Raw genomic sequence first — 18,172 nt, 5'->3', positions numbered from 1 at the left:
GAATGGCTACACTAGTATCTGACAAAATTGACTTTAAGACAAAAATTGTTACAAGAGAAACAAAAGGACATTTTATCATATTATAGTTAAAGGGTTAATCCATAACAAAGACATAAGAACTGTGAACATATATGCACCTAACCACAGAGTCCCTCCACCTCCCCCCAAAAATGAAGTATTAATAAAAACTAACACAACTGCAGAGAGATATAGACAATTCAACAGTGATAGTTGAAGACTTTAATACCCCACTTTCAATAATGAATAGAACAACCAGCCAGAAGTGGAAATAGATTTAACACTGTAATGCAACCAGATCTAACAGACATCTACTGAATACCCACCCAATGACAAAGCAATACACGTTCTTTTCAAGTGCCTTAGGAACAACACTCCACAGAACAGACCATATTCTAGACCATAAAACAAGCTTCAAAAAAGTTAAAGGGATTGAAGACAAAATGTTACCTCACCACAATGAAGGAAATTGGGAAAATTCACAAATATGTGGAAATTAAGTAACAGACAACTAATTAACCAATTGGTCAAAGAAGAAATCACAAGAGAAAATGGAAAATACTTTGAGATGAATATAAATGAAAACACAACACACCAAAACGTATGGCATTCAGCTAGCATAGCACTTACAGAAAATTATTATTTTTTCTTTGGTAGGGAGACAGGTCTCACTCTGTCACCCAGGCTGGAGTGCAGTGGCATGATCATAGCTCACTGTAACCTCAAACTTCTGAGCTCAAGCAATCCTCCCACCTCAGCTTCCTAAGCAGCTAGGACTATAGGTGGATGCCACAATGCCAGCCTCATTTTTTTGTTTTTTTGGTAGAGCCGAAGTCTCATTATGTTGCCCAGGCTGGTCTTGAACTCATGGCCTAAAGAGATCCACCCGCCTTCACCTACCAAAGCACTGAGATCACAAGCATGAGCCACCGGGCCCTGCCTAAGTCTAGAAATTACAAACTGCTAATTCATCAAGTTACTGAAGTTTACTTCAAGCAAGTACACTACTTTTACCCTTACATGGTCAAAGACTGGCTAGCTATTTGTATATCATTATTATATAATATAAAATATCATTTTTAATTGAGTAACCAGACAACAGGAGAGTAATCAAAACAGTACTACTGTATCCAGTTCTTTACATCCAAAGTAGATAATTTCTCATTCATAAAATCATTTCCCTAACACTCAAATACATTTTTTTGGATACGAAAATAATGAAACATATGCTGAGAGTTTAAAATCTAAAAGCAGCATAGGCAGACATTTTGTAATCATTAAGTCTTTGCACAATACAAATATTTTAAATAATGAACAACAGAATTTTTATGTACTGGAAAATGTATTAAACTGAGTAAGAGAAATACTATTACTCTGGGAAAAGAAAATATAATTTGAAACAACAGAGGATAAAAGCAGAGTTACTTAAAATGGAGGAAATTAATTCTAAATGCACTATGTAAACCATGTTCTCAAACTAACTGTGAAGGACCAGTTTTTTGCTTTTTAATTCCAATTCATCAGAGAATAATTCTTTACAATTAATGTATTTCTAGACAATAAAGTGAAAAGCACCTGGACTGGACTATACTCCATCCTATAAGATAGATCTGCTAATTACATGCTTGGATATCATAGCATTGTCAAATTGAGATGAGCTTCTCAACACACTCAATTTCTGTACTTAAATCGTGGCAGATCTGTAATAAAGTCAGTAAACGAGCACTGATCTGTGGACTACACTTTGAGTAACAGTAGTGCTGACTATAGAAAGGAATAATGCAGAGCAGTGTGTAGGCTGAGCAGTGGTGTTCCTCAACAGTGGTGCTGGAGGAAAGAAATATGTTCCTGCTATCGATTCACCAATAAAACCAGGATTTCAAAAAGTAGAATGATTAAGAAGTAGCATCATCTCCACTTCCTAAATCCTCTTTAAAATTTGGTTATCAAATCCTCTAAAGCTGTGGTCCCCAACCCCCAGAACATGGCCTGCTACCGGTCAGTGGCCTGCTAGAAAAACAGGGCCACGCATCACTGCCTGAGCTCGCCCTTGTGCCCCCACCTGCCTCCTCCTGGCTCCCCCGCACCCCATACCAGCCACCACCCCCACCCCCACCACCACCACCCCATTCATGGTAAAACCGTCTTCCACGAAACGAGTCCCTGGTGCCAAAAAGGTTGAGGACTGCTGCTCAGATATTATTACTATCTCTCCACGGTAGCACCCACAAAACTCATTCCATTCTATTTACCTTGCTATTAAATCACAATTTCAAGGTTGAGGTGGTTATCTTTACTTTTTAAAAGCTGGGAAGACCACTGCCTTCTACTTTCCTGTATTCATGTCTGTGATCTTATCATTACCTTCACCCAAACTGCTCTTCCTTCACTTCTATTTATTGAAATTCTAATCATCTTTCAAGGCACAGCTCAAATGCCCCCAGCTCTATGAATCTTTCTCTAAGCCACTCATCTAGATATGATTCTTCTCTTTTATACTTATTTTTCACATTTGACATATGGTTCTCTTTTACTAGACCATCAACTCCTTTACTCTTTTGCAGTTACCTAAAACCTAGCAAAATACTACAATTAGCTTCAAATGGTGGCTCAGATCCATCATTTTCAGATTTCCAAAGAAACAGATGTAAGCACAGATGGGTGATTATCTTTCTTAAACACATTATAAAAAATGGTATATCTAAGAGAAGTGGCTTATACTAACAACCTACTTGCCTCAAGAAGGCCCTAAAAACAATTGATGGAAAAAGGAAGATGACTGAGAATCCTGAAGCTGCACTGAACTTAAAAGAATTCAAACAATGACAACAAATTTTTGGTAACACAAACACAGCTCTTACCCTAGCTATTCTATTTTAGGTTTGGGTGGAGAGGTATAGAGTAATAGTTGCTAAGTAACTTCCTTGGATTTATTTGAAATAAAATACCAACAATGAATTTTATTTCCTTTCATTCACTTAATTCTTCCTTGTTTTCTAACATATGTTTTTAATAATTTCTAATTTACCCATTTTTAACAGACTAGACACTGAGACTGAAGTATAGAATCTGACACTAACGTATAGTATCACCATCAAGATTATTCAGAGGTTTCTACTTAGTTTATCTTTTAAGAACAAATTCTATTCCCTGACTTTGGGTACGTCACATCTGATTCAATTTTATCACCTTTAAGGTTCTAATTAAAATCCAATTAATGGTTTAAATTCTTCCATAAACTCTGAGGTTCAAATTCATTTTTTCATGTAGTCTTCCAGCAATATTTGAGATGTTATTATGTTACTTTTACAGGAAGGTAAACTAAGATCAGAGTGTTAATAATATAGCTCAGATCAGAACCAGGATCTTCGGACTCTCTCCATGTAGCCCAGTACACTTCCTAGATATTTAATATTCAAGTTTCCTTGGGGAGAAATTACTATCTACTATGTAAGGTAACACATGTAAAACGCTTGGTAGAGTACCACCTATAAGTGGTTAAAAAAAAAAAGTAACTATTATACCAATATATTACAGCTGCTTCTATGAAAATGTTCACTCCTAAAAACTTCTCAAAGATAGCTTATAAATGCAACCATATCTGAAAAGTACTTTGTAGTCATGTGAAAAAGTCAGCCTACTTACTGAGTTATTATTAGAATGCTAACAATTCCTGAGAATCACAACATTCAAATGTAGAAATATACCTAACTTCTGAAGCCAATCCCCAAATAATATTTTGATCAGTACAAATTTTTCACTATTTTAAACAACAGCTCAGTGATCCTGCACACTTATCCATTTACTTTCTCAGAATACTAAGAAATGTAAATTTCAAAGGATATACATATGTACATTTTAAATTTTGATACTTAACTGCCCTCCTATTTGCATTCCATCAGCAATGTCTGAGTGTTTTCACATATCTTGAACATAATTTAAAATCTTTTCCAAATTTTATAAATTTGTAACAGTCCATAAATTAAGGAAATTAACTCTTTTAAACATGTTGTAAATGTCTTTTAGTTTGTAGTTTGCTGTTTGTCTTTTAACTCTGCTAATGGATTTTACTGTTAAAAATATAAAACATTTCACATAAATTTATCATTTCCTTGATGATTTGTAGCTATTTTACAAGTTTTAAGGGTGGTCTTTACTACTCTAGTATTTTTTAAAACTTGCTTATTTTTCATTCCAGTACTTTTTGAGTTTAACATCCTATACTTAAGAATGTCAACTACTGAGAATTTATTCTAAAAGATAAAGTAGTAGCCTACATGTTTTTATCAAGATGAGCATTCATTCTTCTTGATCTTTATCTAAATAAGCACTTCGTGCATTGGTCAAACGAGCTCCTATAGCAAACAGAAAATCATCCCTTTTACAATTAATATCCCTTTTCAATGTAACTATTCTTGATTATATTAATATAAAAAGTGCAAAACCTTTCTTGAAGAAAAATATATTTTTATTTACAAACATTAAAGAAAGGCTAAATAAACAAATGGAGACTTTCTTGGCATAAGACTATTTAGGTTATTAAGTATGAAATGTCCAATTTTCTTAAGTATCAAATTTGACAGTTGATAACTCTGATATTTCACTTTGACACTTGTTTTATTTTTATTGTGAAGGTACACCCTCAGTCTTTCAGAGGCATGTTTTCGCTTGTGATTATCTTTCAAGTTTTTTTAGAGCAATTTTTGTGAAACCATGGATAATTAAAAAATTCATGTTATTTCTGAACATGAGTTCTGTCGTGAAACCAGTGTATCACAGACAGCTCGAAATATCAACAAAGTGTTTGGGAAGTATGTGGCTAATGAACACACAGTTTGTGGATGGAGAAGTTCCAGTCTGGTGATTTTAATCTTGAAAATGAGCCACATGAGTGACCGGAGACCATGGTGGAAAATGATGAGCTAAAAGCTGTAGTGGAAGCAAATCCACCTCAACCTACACATGAATTCGCAGCAAGGTTTGAGTTTACTATTCCAACAATACTGGACCATTTGAAACGAATCAGCAAGATAAAGAAGCTGTATAGATGGATTCCACATGAATTAAGTGAGTGTCAGAAGAGAAATTGTCTCGAAGCTTGCCTTTCTTTGCATTTATGACATAAAGGTGAACCTGTTTAAATTATTTCACAGAGTTTGGCTTCTTTTCTGTTGACACATGTAACAAAAAACACTTGTGCCCCCTAAATCTATTGAAATTTTTTAAAAGGGGAAAAATTTAAGTTAATCAATAAAAAATTAAAATAAAAGCCACTAGTTACCCCGGGGAGGAGGGGGATTATAAAAGTGGGTAATTGTTTAAATGGAATAGCAGTGAGGTTATTAAAGTTAAGTATAAGGTAGTGTGGCAGGGAGGGGATCAGTGTATACATACAAAATAAATGTGATACGCACTGTCTAGAGGATGGACATGCTTTAAGCTCTGGGGGGGGGCGGACAAGGGCAATATACATAACCTAAACTTTTGTACCACCATAATATGCTGAAATTAAAAAAAAAGTTAAGTATATCAAATACAGTGAACATATTATGAAGTTAAAAGAGCCATTTCGGCCAGGCACAGTGGCTCACGCCTGTAATCCTAGCACTCTGGGAGGCCAAGGCGGGTGGATCGCTCGAGGTCAGTTCTTCTCGACCAGCCTGAGCAAGAGTGAGACCCCGTCTTTACTAAAAATAGAAATAAATTATCTGGCCAACTAAAAATATATATACAAAAAATTAGCCGGGCATGGTGGCGCCATGTCTGTAGTCCCAGCTACTCGGGAGGCTGAGGCAGTAGGATCGCTTAAGCCCAGGAGTTTGAGGTTGCTGTGAGCTAGGCTGACGCCATGGCACTCACTCCAACCCCGGCAACAGAGTGAGACTCTGTCTCAAAAAAAAAAAAAGAGCCATTTCATTACCCATTAAAGTCCTGTAAGATGATAGCAAAGGATGAAGCAGTCTTACGATGATAAGCCAGGTATTAAAGTCTTTGACATTTTAGGACAAGAAGTCTATAAATAAAAAAAAAAAATTAAAATAAATAAATAAATAAATACAGTCTTTGATAAACTTAATAAAGTAACCAGGAGTTTGAGAAATAAGATCGGTGACAAAGTCTGAAGGACAGTGTGATCAAACAATATGTATCCCAAAGCAAGATGGATTTTCAGATGCATGGAGCACACTAGTAGCAACATAAGCATAACAGTAGTAATATTACAACTGTAGGAATGCTGACTTCTTCAGGCATGGGAAAATGTGTCGCTCATTATAGGATAAAAGGGAATCTGTGTCTTCAGGGTAGAATTATGATTCAGGTAAGGGTACATATAACACATGTTTTTTACTTTAACATAAAACAACATGTAAAATATTTACGTTAAAAAAGTATGCATTTGCAACAGTGTCATCTAAGGATCATTTCTATAATAAGCATCTTGAGGACCTTTATTACAATGAAGTACTACTATATTTCTTTGTTTCTTCACCTAATTCGACTATAACACTTAGTTGAAAAGGCAGGTTAGGATCAGATAATAGATTGTCTTGAATGCAGGCTAAGGATTTTGAACTTCATCCTATAAGCAATAGAAAACCATGAAAGGTTTTAAAGCAGTTAGAGTGACATGCTCATTAACATGCTTTAGAAAGACTGTGACAGCACCATGTAAGACAGACTCAAGAGGAAAAAAGACCCCCATAGGGAAACCAACTAGTAGGCTGCTGCAAAAGTTCAAGAAACAACAAAAATTTCAACTAACGAAATGATAAGAACAGAGAAAAATGGAACAGATTCAAATATTATTATAAAACCAGTAAGGAACAGGTCTTGGCTGGGGAGATCTGAAGTTGTCCCACAAACATTTCAAACTGGAGTCCCAAACTAAATTTATCTTTTTCTATCACTTTGTCAAAGATGGAAGTTTCATGTCTTAGCAACCTGGAGGATGGTGAGGCCATTTACCAAAATAGACATATTATACTAATCACCTATTTTGCTATTTTCTCCAAGGTCTATTTCTCTAGCATGAATCCTTCAGTAAGAAGAGACATTAGAAAATACATGAACACACATAAATAAACACACAAATTGTGAATAAATTTAGAACCAAGGAAAAGAATGTTTCAACCAAAACAAACAAAAAAAGGATGCTTTCTTTTCTAAGACACCAAACACCTGTAACCTGTTTCTCTTTTCACCTTAGCTGCCAGGAAACCTTAGAACCAAATGCAATGCCTTACAGCTGTAATCAGCTCATCTCTGGAACCTGATAATGTTGTTCCCTTTCTTAAAGTGACGGCTATTCAGGTGTTGTTCATTTTACCACTAATTGTTCTAGTCTACATTTTATTCAATCCTATAAAACACATAAAATCCTTCACATGCAATAAAATCCTTAATAAACAAAACGTTAATGCAAAGATCATTTACAGTATTTGAAAAAGTTTGTTCTATTAAGCAAATTCATCAGTAACACTGTTTTTTGTTAGTAAGACAGAGTCTTGCTCTGTTGCCCCAGCTGCAGTGCAGTGGCATCATCATAGCTCAATGCAACCTCAAACTCCTGGGCTCAAGCAATCCCCCTGCTTCAGCCTACCAAGTAGCTGGGACTACAATCATCTGTTACCATGCCTGACTAATCTTTTTTTTTTTTTTTTGGTAGACATAGGGTCTCACTATGTTGCCCAGCCTGGTGTTGAACTCCTGTCCTCAAGCAATCCTCCCGCCTCAGCCTCCCACAGTGCTGTGATTGATTACAGCAGTGAGCCACCACACTTGGTCTGTGATCATAATATACTTTTAAGGCAACTAACCAAGTCAGAAGAACCAACCATGCTAAAGTGCTAGAGGAAACAGTACCAGATGCTTATTCAGGGATGGGAAACGTGCCTGTTCCCAAAAGCTGGACTGCAAATAAAACCTCATAATTCGTGGGACATTGGATAGAATACTTAGGAAGGTACTGCCTCATAGTAGACAATAATTAACCCTAAGTAGATCCACCCAACAAATCATAAAAGACCCAAAATGATCAAAATGTTTTCAAGTTTAACTGCATCCCAGAAAAAAGCTCAAGAATTTATAGGAATACAAAAATATCCAGAATATAAGAAAGTAAAATTCAGAGTATCAGATATCCAAAGATTACCAGGCACACAAAGAAGCAAGAAAACCCAGGATGAGGAACATAATCAATTAAAACTAACCCAGAATTGAAAGAGAATTAGCAGCGAAGCATATTATTGTAACTGTATTCCATGTGTTCAAAAAGTTAAAAAGACACAAAGACAATATAAAAAAGACCCAAATGATCTAGATAAAAACCATAACGTCTGAGATCAAAAATAAACCACATGGGATTAATAGCAGATTACATGTAGCAGAAGAAAAGACTAATAAACTTGAAGACATAGAAATAGAAACTATTCAAAATAAAACAGAAAAAAGAATTCAAAAAATGAAAATTACACTGGTGAGCTATGAGACTTTCCACTATACTATTAATATTTCCTAATATGCTAATTTAATATTAATACTTCCCCATATGCTAATAATGAAGTTCAAAAGGAAGGGAGGAGAGTGAAAAAATAATGAAAAATAATAGCCAAAATTTTTCCAAACTTGATAAAACCTATAAATAAACTCACAAATCCAAGAAGCTCAATGAACCTCAAGCCAAGAAATATGAAAAATACTAACCAAGGCACATCATAATCAAATTGCTAAAAACCAGTAATGAAGAGAAAGTCTTAATAGCAGCTAGAGAAAAAAGTGACATGTTACATATAGAGTAAGACACAGGCAATAGCCGACTTTTTATCAGCAACAATGTAAGAAGACAGTGAAGTAAAATTTTTACTGAATAAAGAAAAAAGCCAGCAACCTAGAATTCTAAACAGAGTGAAAATATCTTTCAAAAAAAGAAGGCAAAGTAAACATTTTTCAGGACAAACCATAGCACGAAGAATCCACCATGGGGGGGTGGGTGGGGGATGAAGACAGGTTGGTTAAAGAGTACAAACATACAGTTAGATAGAAAAAATACGTTCTAGCATTTGGCAGCACAGTAGGGTGACTACAGTTAACAAGAAGGTCAGGTGCAGTGGTTCACACCTATCATCCTAGCACTCTGGGAGGCTGAGGCAAGAGGATTGCTTGAGCTCAGGAGTTCCAGACCAGCCTGAGCAACACCATCTCTACAAAAAATTTAAAATTTAGCTGGATGTGGGAGCACCTGTAGTTTCAGCTGAGGCAGGAGCATCTCCTGAGCCCTGGAATTTGAGGCTGTAGTGAGCTGTGATGATGCCATTGCATTCTAGCCCAGGCAACAGAGCGAGACCCTATCTCAAAAACAAAACAAAACAGAACCAAAACACCTTCCCTCAATGAAAATTCCTGGTGCAGATGGCTTCACTGGCAAATTCTAGCAAACATTTAACAAAGAACTACTAACAATTCTACATGAACACTTCCAGAAAATTGAAAAGGTTAGGACTACTTCCCAGTCAATACTATGAGGCCAGCATTACCTGATATCAAAATAAAAAACATTACAAGAAAACCACAGACAAAGAACTCTCATGAACATAAATATAAAAATTATAAACAAAATGTTAGCAATTCAAACTCAACAATATATTAAAAGGACAATACATCATGGCCAACTTTGTTTAATCCCAGGAATGCAGAGTTGATTTAACATTTGAAAATCAATGAATGTAATTCATCACATGAATAAAATTTTTAAAAATCCATCTATTTATCTCAAAAGCAGCAGAAAAAGCATTTGACAAATCCAACATCCATTCCCGATGAAAAATCTTGGCAAACTAGGAGAAGAAAGAAACTTTCTCAACCCGATAAAAGGCATCTACGAAAAATCTACAGTTAACATCATACTACACGATGAAAAACCAACTGCTTTACCATTAACATCTAGAGCAAGCCAAGGATGTCCACTCTCACTGTTTCTATTCTACATCATATTGGAGGTTCTAGTCAGTTCAATAAAAGGCATCCACATTGGAAAGGAAGAAGTAAAACTGTCTTTATGTGCAGACAACATGATTCTCTATGTAAAAAATCCAAAAGAATCTATTTAAGAACTCACAGAATAAGTGAATTTAACAAGTTTGCAGGACACAAGCTCAATACATAATACAAAAATCAACTGTATTTCCCTATACTAGCCATAATCAGAAATAGATATAAAAATACCACTTATTTAATACAAGAGCATTAAAAGCAGAAAATATTTAGGGATAAGTCTGACAAAAGATGTGTAAAACCTGCACATTGAAAACTACAAAACACTGCTGAGAGAAATTAAGCTAGTCCTAAATAAATGGAAAAACATACTTTGTTCATAAGTCAGAGTATTCAATATCATCAATTTTTCCTAAATTGATCTATAGATTCAACACAATCCCAATCAAAACCTCAGGTTTATTTTTTCCCCACTGACCAGCTAATCTTAAAATTCATATGGAAATACAAAGGACCTGGCACCGCAAACAAACTTTGAAAAGAACAAAGTTAGAGGGACATTACCCGACTTAAGATTTATTATAAAGTTACAGTAATCAAAACATTGTGGTATTGGCACCAACACAGATAAATAGATCACTGGAATAAAACAGAGAGTCCAGAAATAGGCCCACACATATTTAGATAACTAAGTTTTGGCAAAATTACAAAGGCATTCAGTAGAGAAAGGACAGTCTTTTACAACAAATGGTGCTCAAACAACTGGACATCCATATGCAAAAACATAAACTTCAATCCACCTCATACCACATTTACAACTCAAGATGGATCACAGACCTAAATAGATCCTAAAGCTATAAAACCTTCAGAAGAAGGCAAAGAAGAAAATCTTTGTGAGTATAGGTTAGACAAAAAAATTTAGATACAACAGCAAAAAACACGAAGCATAAAAGAAAAACTGATTTATGGACTTAATCAAAATCAAGCATTTCTATTCCTTCAAAGAAAATATTAAGAGAATGAAAACACAGCCCCAGGACTGAGAAAAAAAAATCTTTGCAAATTATGTATCTGATAAAGTATTTGTATCCAGAATATATAAAGAACTTTCAAAACTGAATAAGAAAGCAAAAGACTTAATCAAAAAATAGATAAAAGACTTGAACAGAAACTTAAAGAAGTTATAAGCAAATAAGCACAATGAAAGGATATTCAATGTTATTAAATGTCAGGAAAACAGTAATTAATAACCACTATACACTTATTATAGTGCTGAAATTAAGAAATTTGGGTATGTTGACTGGTGTTGGTACATTATGTGGAGGAACGAGAATGATGGTGAGATCGTAAAATGGTGAGATACTATTTGGCAGCTTCTTAAATGTGACTGGCACATGATCTAGCCAATCCCCTCCTAGGTAGTTATCCAAGAGAAAAGAAAGCATATGTCTTTCACAGCAGCTTTAATTGTAACAGCCCAAAACAACCCACATGTCCATCAACAGGTAAATGGATAAACAAATTGTGATACAGCATACAATGGAACTCTACCGAGCAATAAAAAGCACTGAACTGGCCAGGCCCAATGGCTCACGCCTATAATCCTAGCACTCTGGGAGGCCGAGGAGGGAGGATCGCTCGAGATCAGGAGTTCAAGACCAGCCTGAGCAAGAGCAAGACCCCGTCTCTACTAAAAATAGAAAAAAATTAGCTGGACAGCCAAAAACATATAGAAAATATTAGCTGGGCATGGTGGCACATGCCTGTAATCCCAGCTACTTGGGAGGCTGAGGCAGGAGGATCACTTGAGCCCAGGAGTTTGAGGCTGCTGTGAGGTAGGCTAACACCACGGCATTCACTCTAGTCTGGGCAACAAAGTGTGACTGTCTCAAAAAAAAAAAAAACAAAAACAAAAAAAAACCAATGAACTACTGACAAAGGACACATAATATATTAGACAGATTAATTTCAAAATAATGAGACTGCGTAAAAGAAACTAAACAAACAAAAAAATTGCACTGTAGCCGGGTGGCTCACGCCTGTAATCCCAGCACTTTGAGAGGATCACTTGAGGCCAGGAGTTCGAAATTAGCACAGGCAATATAGCAAGACCCCCTTGTCTCTACAAAAAAAAAAAAAAAAAAAAATCAGCCAGGCGTAGTAGGGAACTCCTGTAGTCCCAGCTACTGGGGAGGCTGAGGCACGAGAATCACTTGAGCCTGGGAATTCGAGGTTAAAGTGAGCTATGATCATGCCACTGCACTCTGGCCTGGGCCACAGAGAAACTCTGTCTCTTTTTAGGAAAAAAAAAAGAAAGAAAGAAACAACTGTACTGCATAATTCCACTTACATACTGTATAATTTCATTTATATAAAACTCTAGATGATACAAACTGGAGTGACAGCAGATTAGTAGTTGCTCAAGAAAAGGTAGGACAGTTCACGTAGGGGTGGGAAGAAGGTATTAGCAAAGGGGCAAGAGGAAACTCTGGGAGGTTACAGATATGTTCATTATCTTGATTGGCTATGTTTGTTATCTTGATTGGATATTTTTAATCTTGTTATGATGGTTTCATGAGATATATGTATGTAAAAATTATTTAATTATATACTTTAAATATGTGCAAATTATATGCCAATTATACCTCAATAAAGCTGTTGGAAAGAACAATATAATCAATGTATTTTTAGCTAAATAAGCACTTATCTTTTTATTTTTATATCAAGAAGACTTAACTGTTAGCTTGCTATTTTAAAGTAGAAGAAAACTAACATTTAGTCAATATCTACTATATGCCAAGCATTATGTTAGTCACTTTACATGTGCTAATTTACTACCATTATCTTAAGGCTGTTAGTTGTATAATGGGGGTTAAGGGAGATAAAAAGGACAACAGCTTTAGAGACAAGGCTTTTTTTCTATTTTAAGAAAGCCCTGACTTCCAGTTTCTAAAAATCGAACATGCAGCAGTATCAATAAACATAACAGATTTAAATCTAAATCCTCAGAGTCAAGTTCTATAAATTTAACTGGAATTATCCTACAATGGGGAAAACAGGCCAGGAAAAAAGTTTACACTGGATGTTTAAATTATGATTATGTTCTCATACATTTGGATACAATGAATTTTCCCATAAGCACCCTGAGTGAATGGCAGCCTTGTTTAGTCTCCTATGAACTATATGGGACCAAACAAAATTCAAAATCCCGTGTAATTGGCAACGCCCAATTACTATGCAAACTAATTTCCTCATTGTCAGTTTACCTTATCTGAAACCCACAACTACTTCCAAAAAGGATTTAACGTGGCTCTTCCATCTGCAAAATCAAATATTTGACTGGCAGACCTCTAAGACACTGTTTAGCTTTTGTCATTGTACTTTCCCACTCATTTTCTTAGAAATTATATTAACTATATCTCAAGCAAAATAACTACAACCATTTAAAGATACAAAATACTTTATTCAATTAATACATTAAAATCAAGTATAGGATCTTGGAGGTCCATCTTTTACTCTGTTTAGATGAGGTTCCTAAACCTCAGCATTAATAATATTTAGAGCTAGAATATCAGTGTGAGGGATTATCCTGTGCATTGTAAATGTTTAGCAGCATTCCTGCTACCCATTAGATGCCAGTCGCACCTTCCCTCAGTTGTGAAAAATACCTCCAGATATTGCCAATTGTCTCCTATGGGGCAAAATGTCCCTGGTTGAGAATCATTATTGCAAAATTCTAAAGTGTAGTCTCTCTGCATGGTCCTCCTCCATTCACAGGGGCAGAGAGTCTGAAAGCAGAATGTTCACCATTTGAAGGTTCTTAAGGATATTTTAAATGTTGGCATATACATACGTGCTCCGCCCAGTATATACTCCATTTTTTAAAAGTCCATAAATTACTAAAATAAAAAAGGTTGGGTTTTTTTCTTTTTTAAAATTGTTATGTTTTCAAACTGAGGAAGGCTAGGCCCTATAAAATACCTTACATGTGTGACCTTTCAATTTACCTTTTAATTTTCCATGTCTCCCAGACGGAAAAAAATCTCTATGCCAAAGAAGTATATACAAACCATTCCTTAACCATTCCATAACTAAAGAACTATGACATTGGCTGGGCGCGGTGGCTCATGCCTGTAATCCTAGCACTCTTGGGAGGCCGAGGCGGGCGGATTGTTTGAGCTCAGGAGTTCGAGACTAGCCTGAGCAAGAGCGAGATCCTGTCTCTACTAAAAATAGAAAGAAATTATCTGACCAACTAAAATATATATAGAAAAAATTAGCCGGGCATGGTGGTGCATGCCTGTAGTCCCAGCTACTTGGGAGGCTGAGGCAGTAAGAGTAGGATCGCTTAAGCCCAGGAGTTTGAGGTTGCTGTGAGCTAGGCTGACGCCATGGCACTCTAGCCCGGGCAACAGAGTGAGATTCTGTCTCAAAAAAAAAAAAAAAAAAAACAAAAAACAACAACTATGACATTAATTTAGGAAATTGCAATACTCTGTTGGAACTCAACTTTATAGCTCTGTCATTACCCAACTAACAGCTTGTCCCTAATAGGTGTCAAGTTCCACTAAGTGTTCAATTTCAAACTGCCATTATCTGTGATACATTTCCTACATTCCACACCTTAACTTTCTATGTTCCACTCTCTCAGCCAAATCTTTTCTTCAATGACTTGACTCTAAAGTAGAATAAAAACAAAAAGACCAGAATCTCTACTATATTTAGAATATTCTATATTTTCTTGAAAATTGAGCTTATTTTTCTATCACTAAACTGGATGAATTGCTTTTTTACTATTCCACAGGAATAAACATAATTTACTTGTGATAAAGATTAGCTTTCATAAATGTAGGAAGACTAAGAAAACAAATTGGATACATGAAATCTGGGCTCCAGTTCTGACCCAGCCTCCTAATAGCTGGCTGGCCACTTTTAACATTCCCAAACTTATTTGTAAAAAATGGAGGATAGTAATATCTACCTCTAAAGCTATTGCAAGGATTAATTATGATAATTTATTTGAAATCACTTTGTAAACATTAAAGCACCATATAAACATTGGGTATCCTGATGGTAAATAACATAGTAAAGAAAGAAGCACCTCAAATAAAGAATTTATATCACTAAATAAATGTCACTTTCCAAGACAAATTAGAAAGACTGCTTGAGATAATAAACTCTGAAGGATTCAGGTATCTGGTATCTAAATCCAGTTCTATCATTAACTGTATGTATTAACACAGGCAAACTTTCCTTTTCACCTCAAATTTCCTCATCTAAAAAAATCCAAGTACTGGACCAGATGTTCCATATTACTACAGCCCTTATCAGCCTACTAAATGACCCAAGTATCCAAAAGATTCATTTGACATTATACCTAAAGCTCAGAACACTGGTCTGCCAACAAAACAGAACTTTAAGGCAGCAGGAGGTAAAAAAATTTTAATTAAATAAAAATAGAATTCTACACAATTCTCGAGAAGCAAAGGAAGCGATACACTTGTTTTCTATAAGTAATAGTTCTCCCTCTAAATGACAGTGAGGATGAATAAGGTGCGTTAACAGAAGGGCGGGGCTCTTTCCCACAAGCTTTTTGGGAACCACCCACTTCCCAAAGAGGTATAACTGCTTCCTCCTTGCGTTCATCTGCCAAGAAACTTGAAAGAGTAAGGTTTATATTGTCTGAGAGGATTTTGTTTTTCTTTTCACTTGGGTGGAGATGGCAGTAGTCGTCTGGCAAACATGTCCTACAAACACCATTATGCACAACACCAAGTCTCCCCAAACTCCGAAAGAGTGATACTAATGTTTAAAAACGAGTTCGGGCTATTAACTCAAAATTAGATACCCCTGTGTTATCGGTAATTAGTGTTTGCCAACTGCCAAGTTTTCCCTTCCCCAAATTATCCGCTCTTCCGCGTCCCTGCAGAGGAGACACTTTGCCCTCTACTCCTGCACCGCCCCAGGTCCTGAGGGAGAGTCCCCAGGGAAGCCCAAGAGGAGGGAGCCACACAGGCCTCAGCGCCACCACCCCTCGCTCCTCACCGATGACGATGCGCAGGTGCTTGAGGCGGGTCAGCGCGTCCTTCTTGGTGTCTAGCACCTTCTGGGTAGACTTCTTCACGTCCCCGTGCGGCTTCTTGGAGAACATCCTGCCGCTGCCGCCGCCACAGCCAGCTCTCGGTCGGATCCCGGCGGCGGAAAGTGCAGGGAGTGGGCGGGGAGGAGACTAGCCCCAGCGCCTCATTCACTCCGCAGCCTTGCGGGCCCGGGCAGAGCCGACTCCTCCCCGATCCAGGCCGGGGCCGCCACCTCCACCCGCCTCGCGCCGCGGCTCCAAGGCACCTTCGGCTCCGGCTCCAATATGGCGGATTCCCCTCTCCGGGTCCTGTACGAAGCGAGGGAGACCCGGGCGGGCCGCCTGCCGTCGTCGTCGCCGCCGCCGCCGCCTGCCTCCAGCGGCCGCCGCTCGCCGCCACAGGCCGGGGCCCCGGACTGAGAACCACGGAGGTGGAGCGCCCAACGGCAGAAGCACAACTCCTCTCTCCCTGAGGCCCCCTTAAGGTTAAAGCTTCTTTAGCAGCGTAGACCCTGCAGAGACCGAAGCGGAGTCGAGCGGTGTAGTGGTGATGGGGTTTCACGACTCTGCCGTCGGTGGCGAACGGTCCCCGTGGCAACCGCCTTCTGACGTCAAGGGCTCTGACGTCATGTCGGCGTGATATCACCCGTGGCACTACGCCCCCCAAGCAGCCACGGGAGGAGCCAAAGAAAGTCGACGAAGGTAGTTAGTGCATGCTCCATCGTAAGCACAGGGATGACAATAAGCAAAGAGAAGTCATCTTTATTAAACATTTCTATGATTTATTTATGAAAATATGCTTAAGTTGTGATCAAGGGACTCCAGCAGAAAGATAAACTTGGAGCTCCAGTGTGGGAAATTCGTTCTGTCCTAAATCTATTACTAAGAATATTTCATACACTATTTATGTTTTTCTTTCATATTTTTTTCTACTTGCTATATCATATCCATGTTTTTGTTTGCCTCAAGCAACTTGACAACAAAAAGACTTTTAAGCAGAGCTATATAGGTTTTGTGGGTGTTGGGTTTTTTGTTTGTGTTTGTTTGTTTGTTTAGAGACAGAGTCTCTCTCTGCCGCCTAGGCTGTAGTGCAGTGGCACGATCATAGCTGACTGCAATCTCCATCTGCTGGGTTCAAGCCATCCTCCCGCCTCAACCTCTCCAGTAGTTGGAACTACAGGCCGGCCACCAAGCCGGTCAAAATTTTTATTTTTCGTTTTTTGTAAAGATGGGGTCTCACTGTATTTATTGCCCAGGCTGGTCTTGAACTCCTGGGCTCAAGTCAAGTGATCCTCCCGTTTCTCAAAATGTGGGGATTACAGGTGTGAGCCACCGTGCCCAGCCTATATAGGTTTTTTATAAAAGTAATCTTGCTTTCCTTTTGTATTACTTGTGGGTTTTTTTTAATTCTTTGCCCTATCTGCACCCCACATAAAGATGGATATGTTGTCAATTTTTCCTCTGCAAAGAAAAATTCAAGGTATTCTATTACATTGATGGAGTCATCCGAAGAATCTGCAATAGCTGAAAAAAATCAGTGAAATTCTGAATGATATAAATTAAAATTGTTCTTGGAAACTTTCTTCCATAAAATAATTTGATTAAGAGTCAGCCTGATTGTTCAAAGAACTGTTTCCTCATATGTTCTCACCCATAGCAATAGACCTGTCCAAAACAATGAAATATTTGATTAGCATAGAACATATGACAAAACATAGAACATAAAACAAAATCAGTGAAAAAGAGAGATGTAGGACGTTTGCCAAAATTATGTTAAAATACAGTACTTTGCTTAATGGTAGTTTGTTTCCACAACAATCCTATAATTTATTTTTTAAAGTATAAAAAATTTATTTACTCCCTACATGTATGGTTCCTATGTTTGTCTTATCAAAGTTCCAGAGCTTGTTTTGAGGAAGCATTATGATATAGTAGGAAAATAAGCAAATTATTTAAGAGATTGGCATTCTAGTTCCTCTCAGCATCAGTTTTCTTACCAGTAAAATCAAAAGGTCTGTCCCTCCTGGTTTTGTAAATCTCAGGCAATAATACAGTGTTTTCAAGGATGATCGTTAGGATTACGTA

General features: G+C 37.2%; 1 protein-coding gene across 4 annotated transcripts in view; it reads right to left on the bottom strand.

The window, feature by feature from the left end:
- RALGAPA1 (Ral GTPase activating protein catalytic subunit alpha 1) overlaps positions 1 to 16,624 on the bottom strand; it is a 218,785-nt gene extending 202,161 nt beyond the window's left edge. For 3 of the 4 annotated variants that reach the window (XM_045568592.1, XM_045568564.1, XM_045568574.1), the window contains exon 1: positions 16,054 to 16,448. In XM_045568592.1, coding sequence (XP_045424548.1) covers positions 16,054 to 16,159 — 106 coding nt within the window. In that variant the 5' untranslated portion in view covers positions 16,160 to 16,448. Of the gene's footprint in view, positions 1 to 16,053 lie in introns of all 4 variants that reach the window. The other variant, XM_045568583.1, reaches the window with a different exon arrangement.
- Between the last annotated feature and the right edge of the window lie 1,548 nt (positions 16,625 to 18,172).

Source organism: Lemur catta, chromosome 1 (assembly GCF_020740605.2).
Source record: "Lemur catta isolate mLemCat1 chromosome 1, mLemCat1.pri, whole genome shotgun sequence".
In the NCBI taxonomy this organism is placed as follows: domain Eukaryota; kingdom Metazoa; phylum Chordata; class Mammalia; order Primates; family Lemuridae; genus Lemur; species Lemur catta.
The sequence above is the reverse complement of the archived record's forward strand: the minus strand, read 5'-3'. Positions and strand labels throughout refer to the sequence as shown.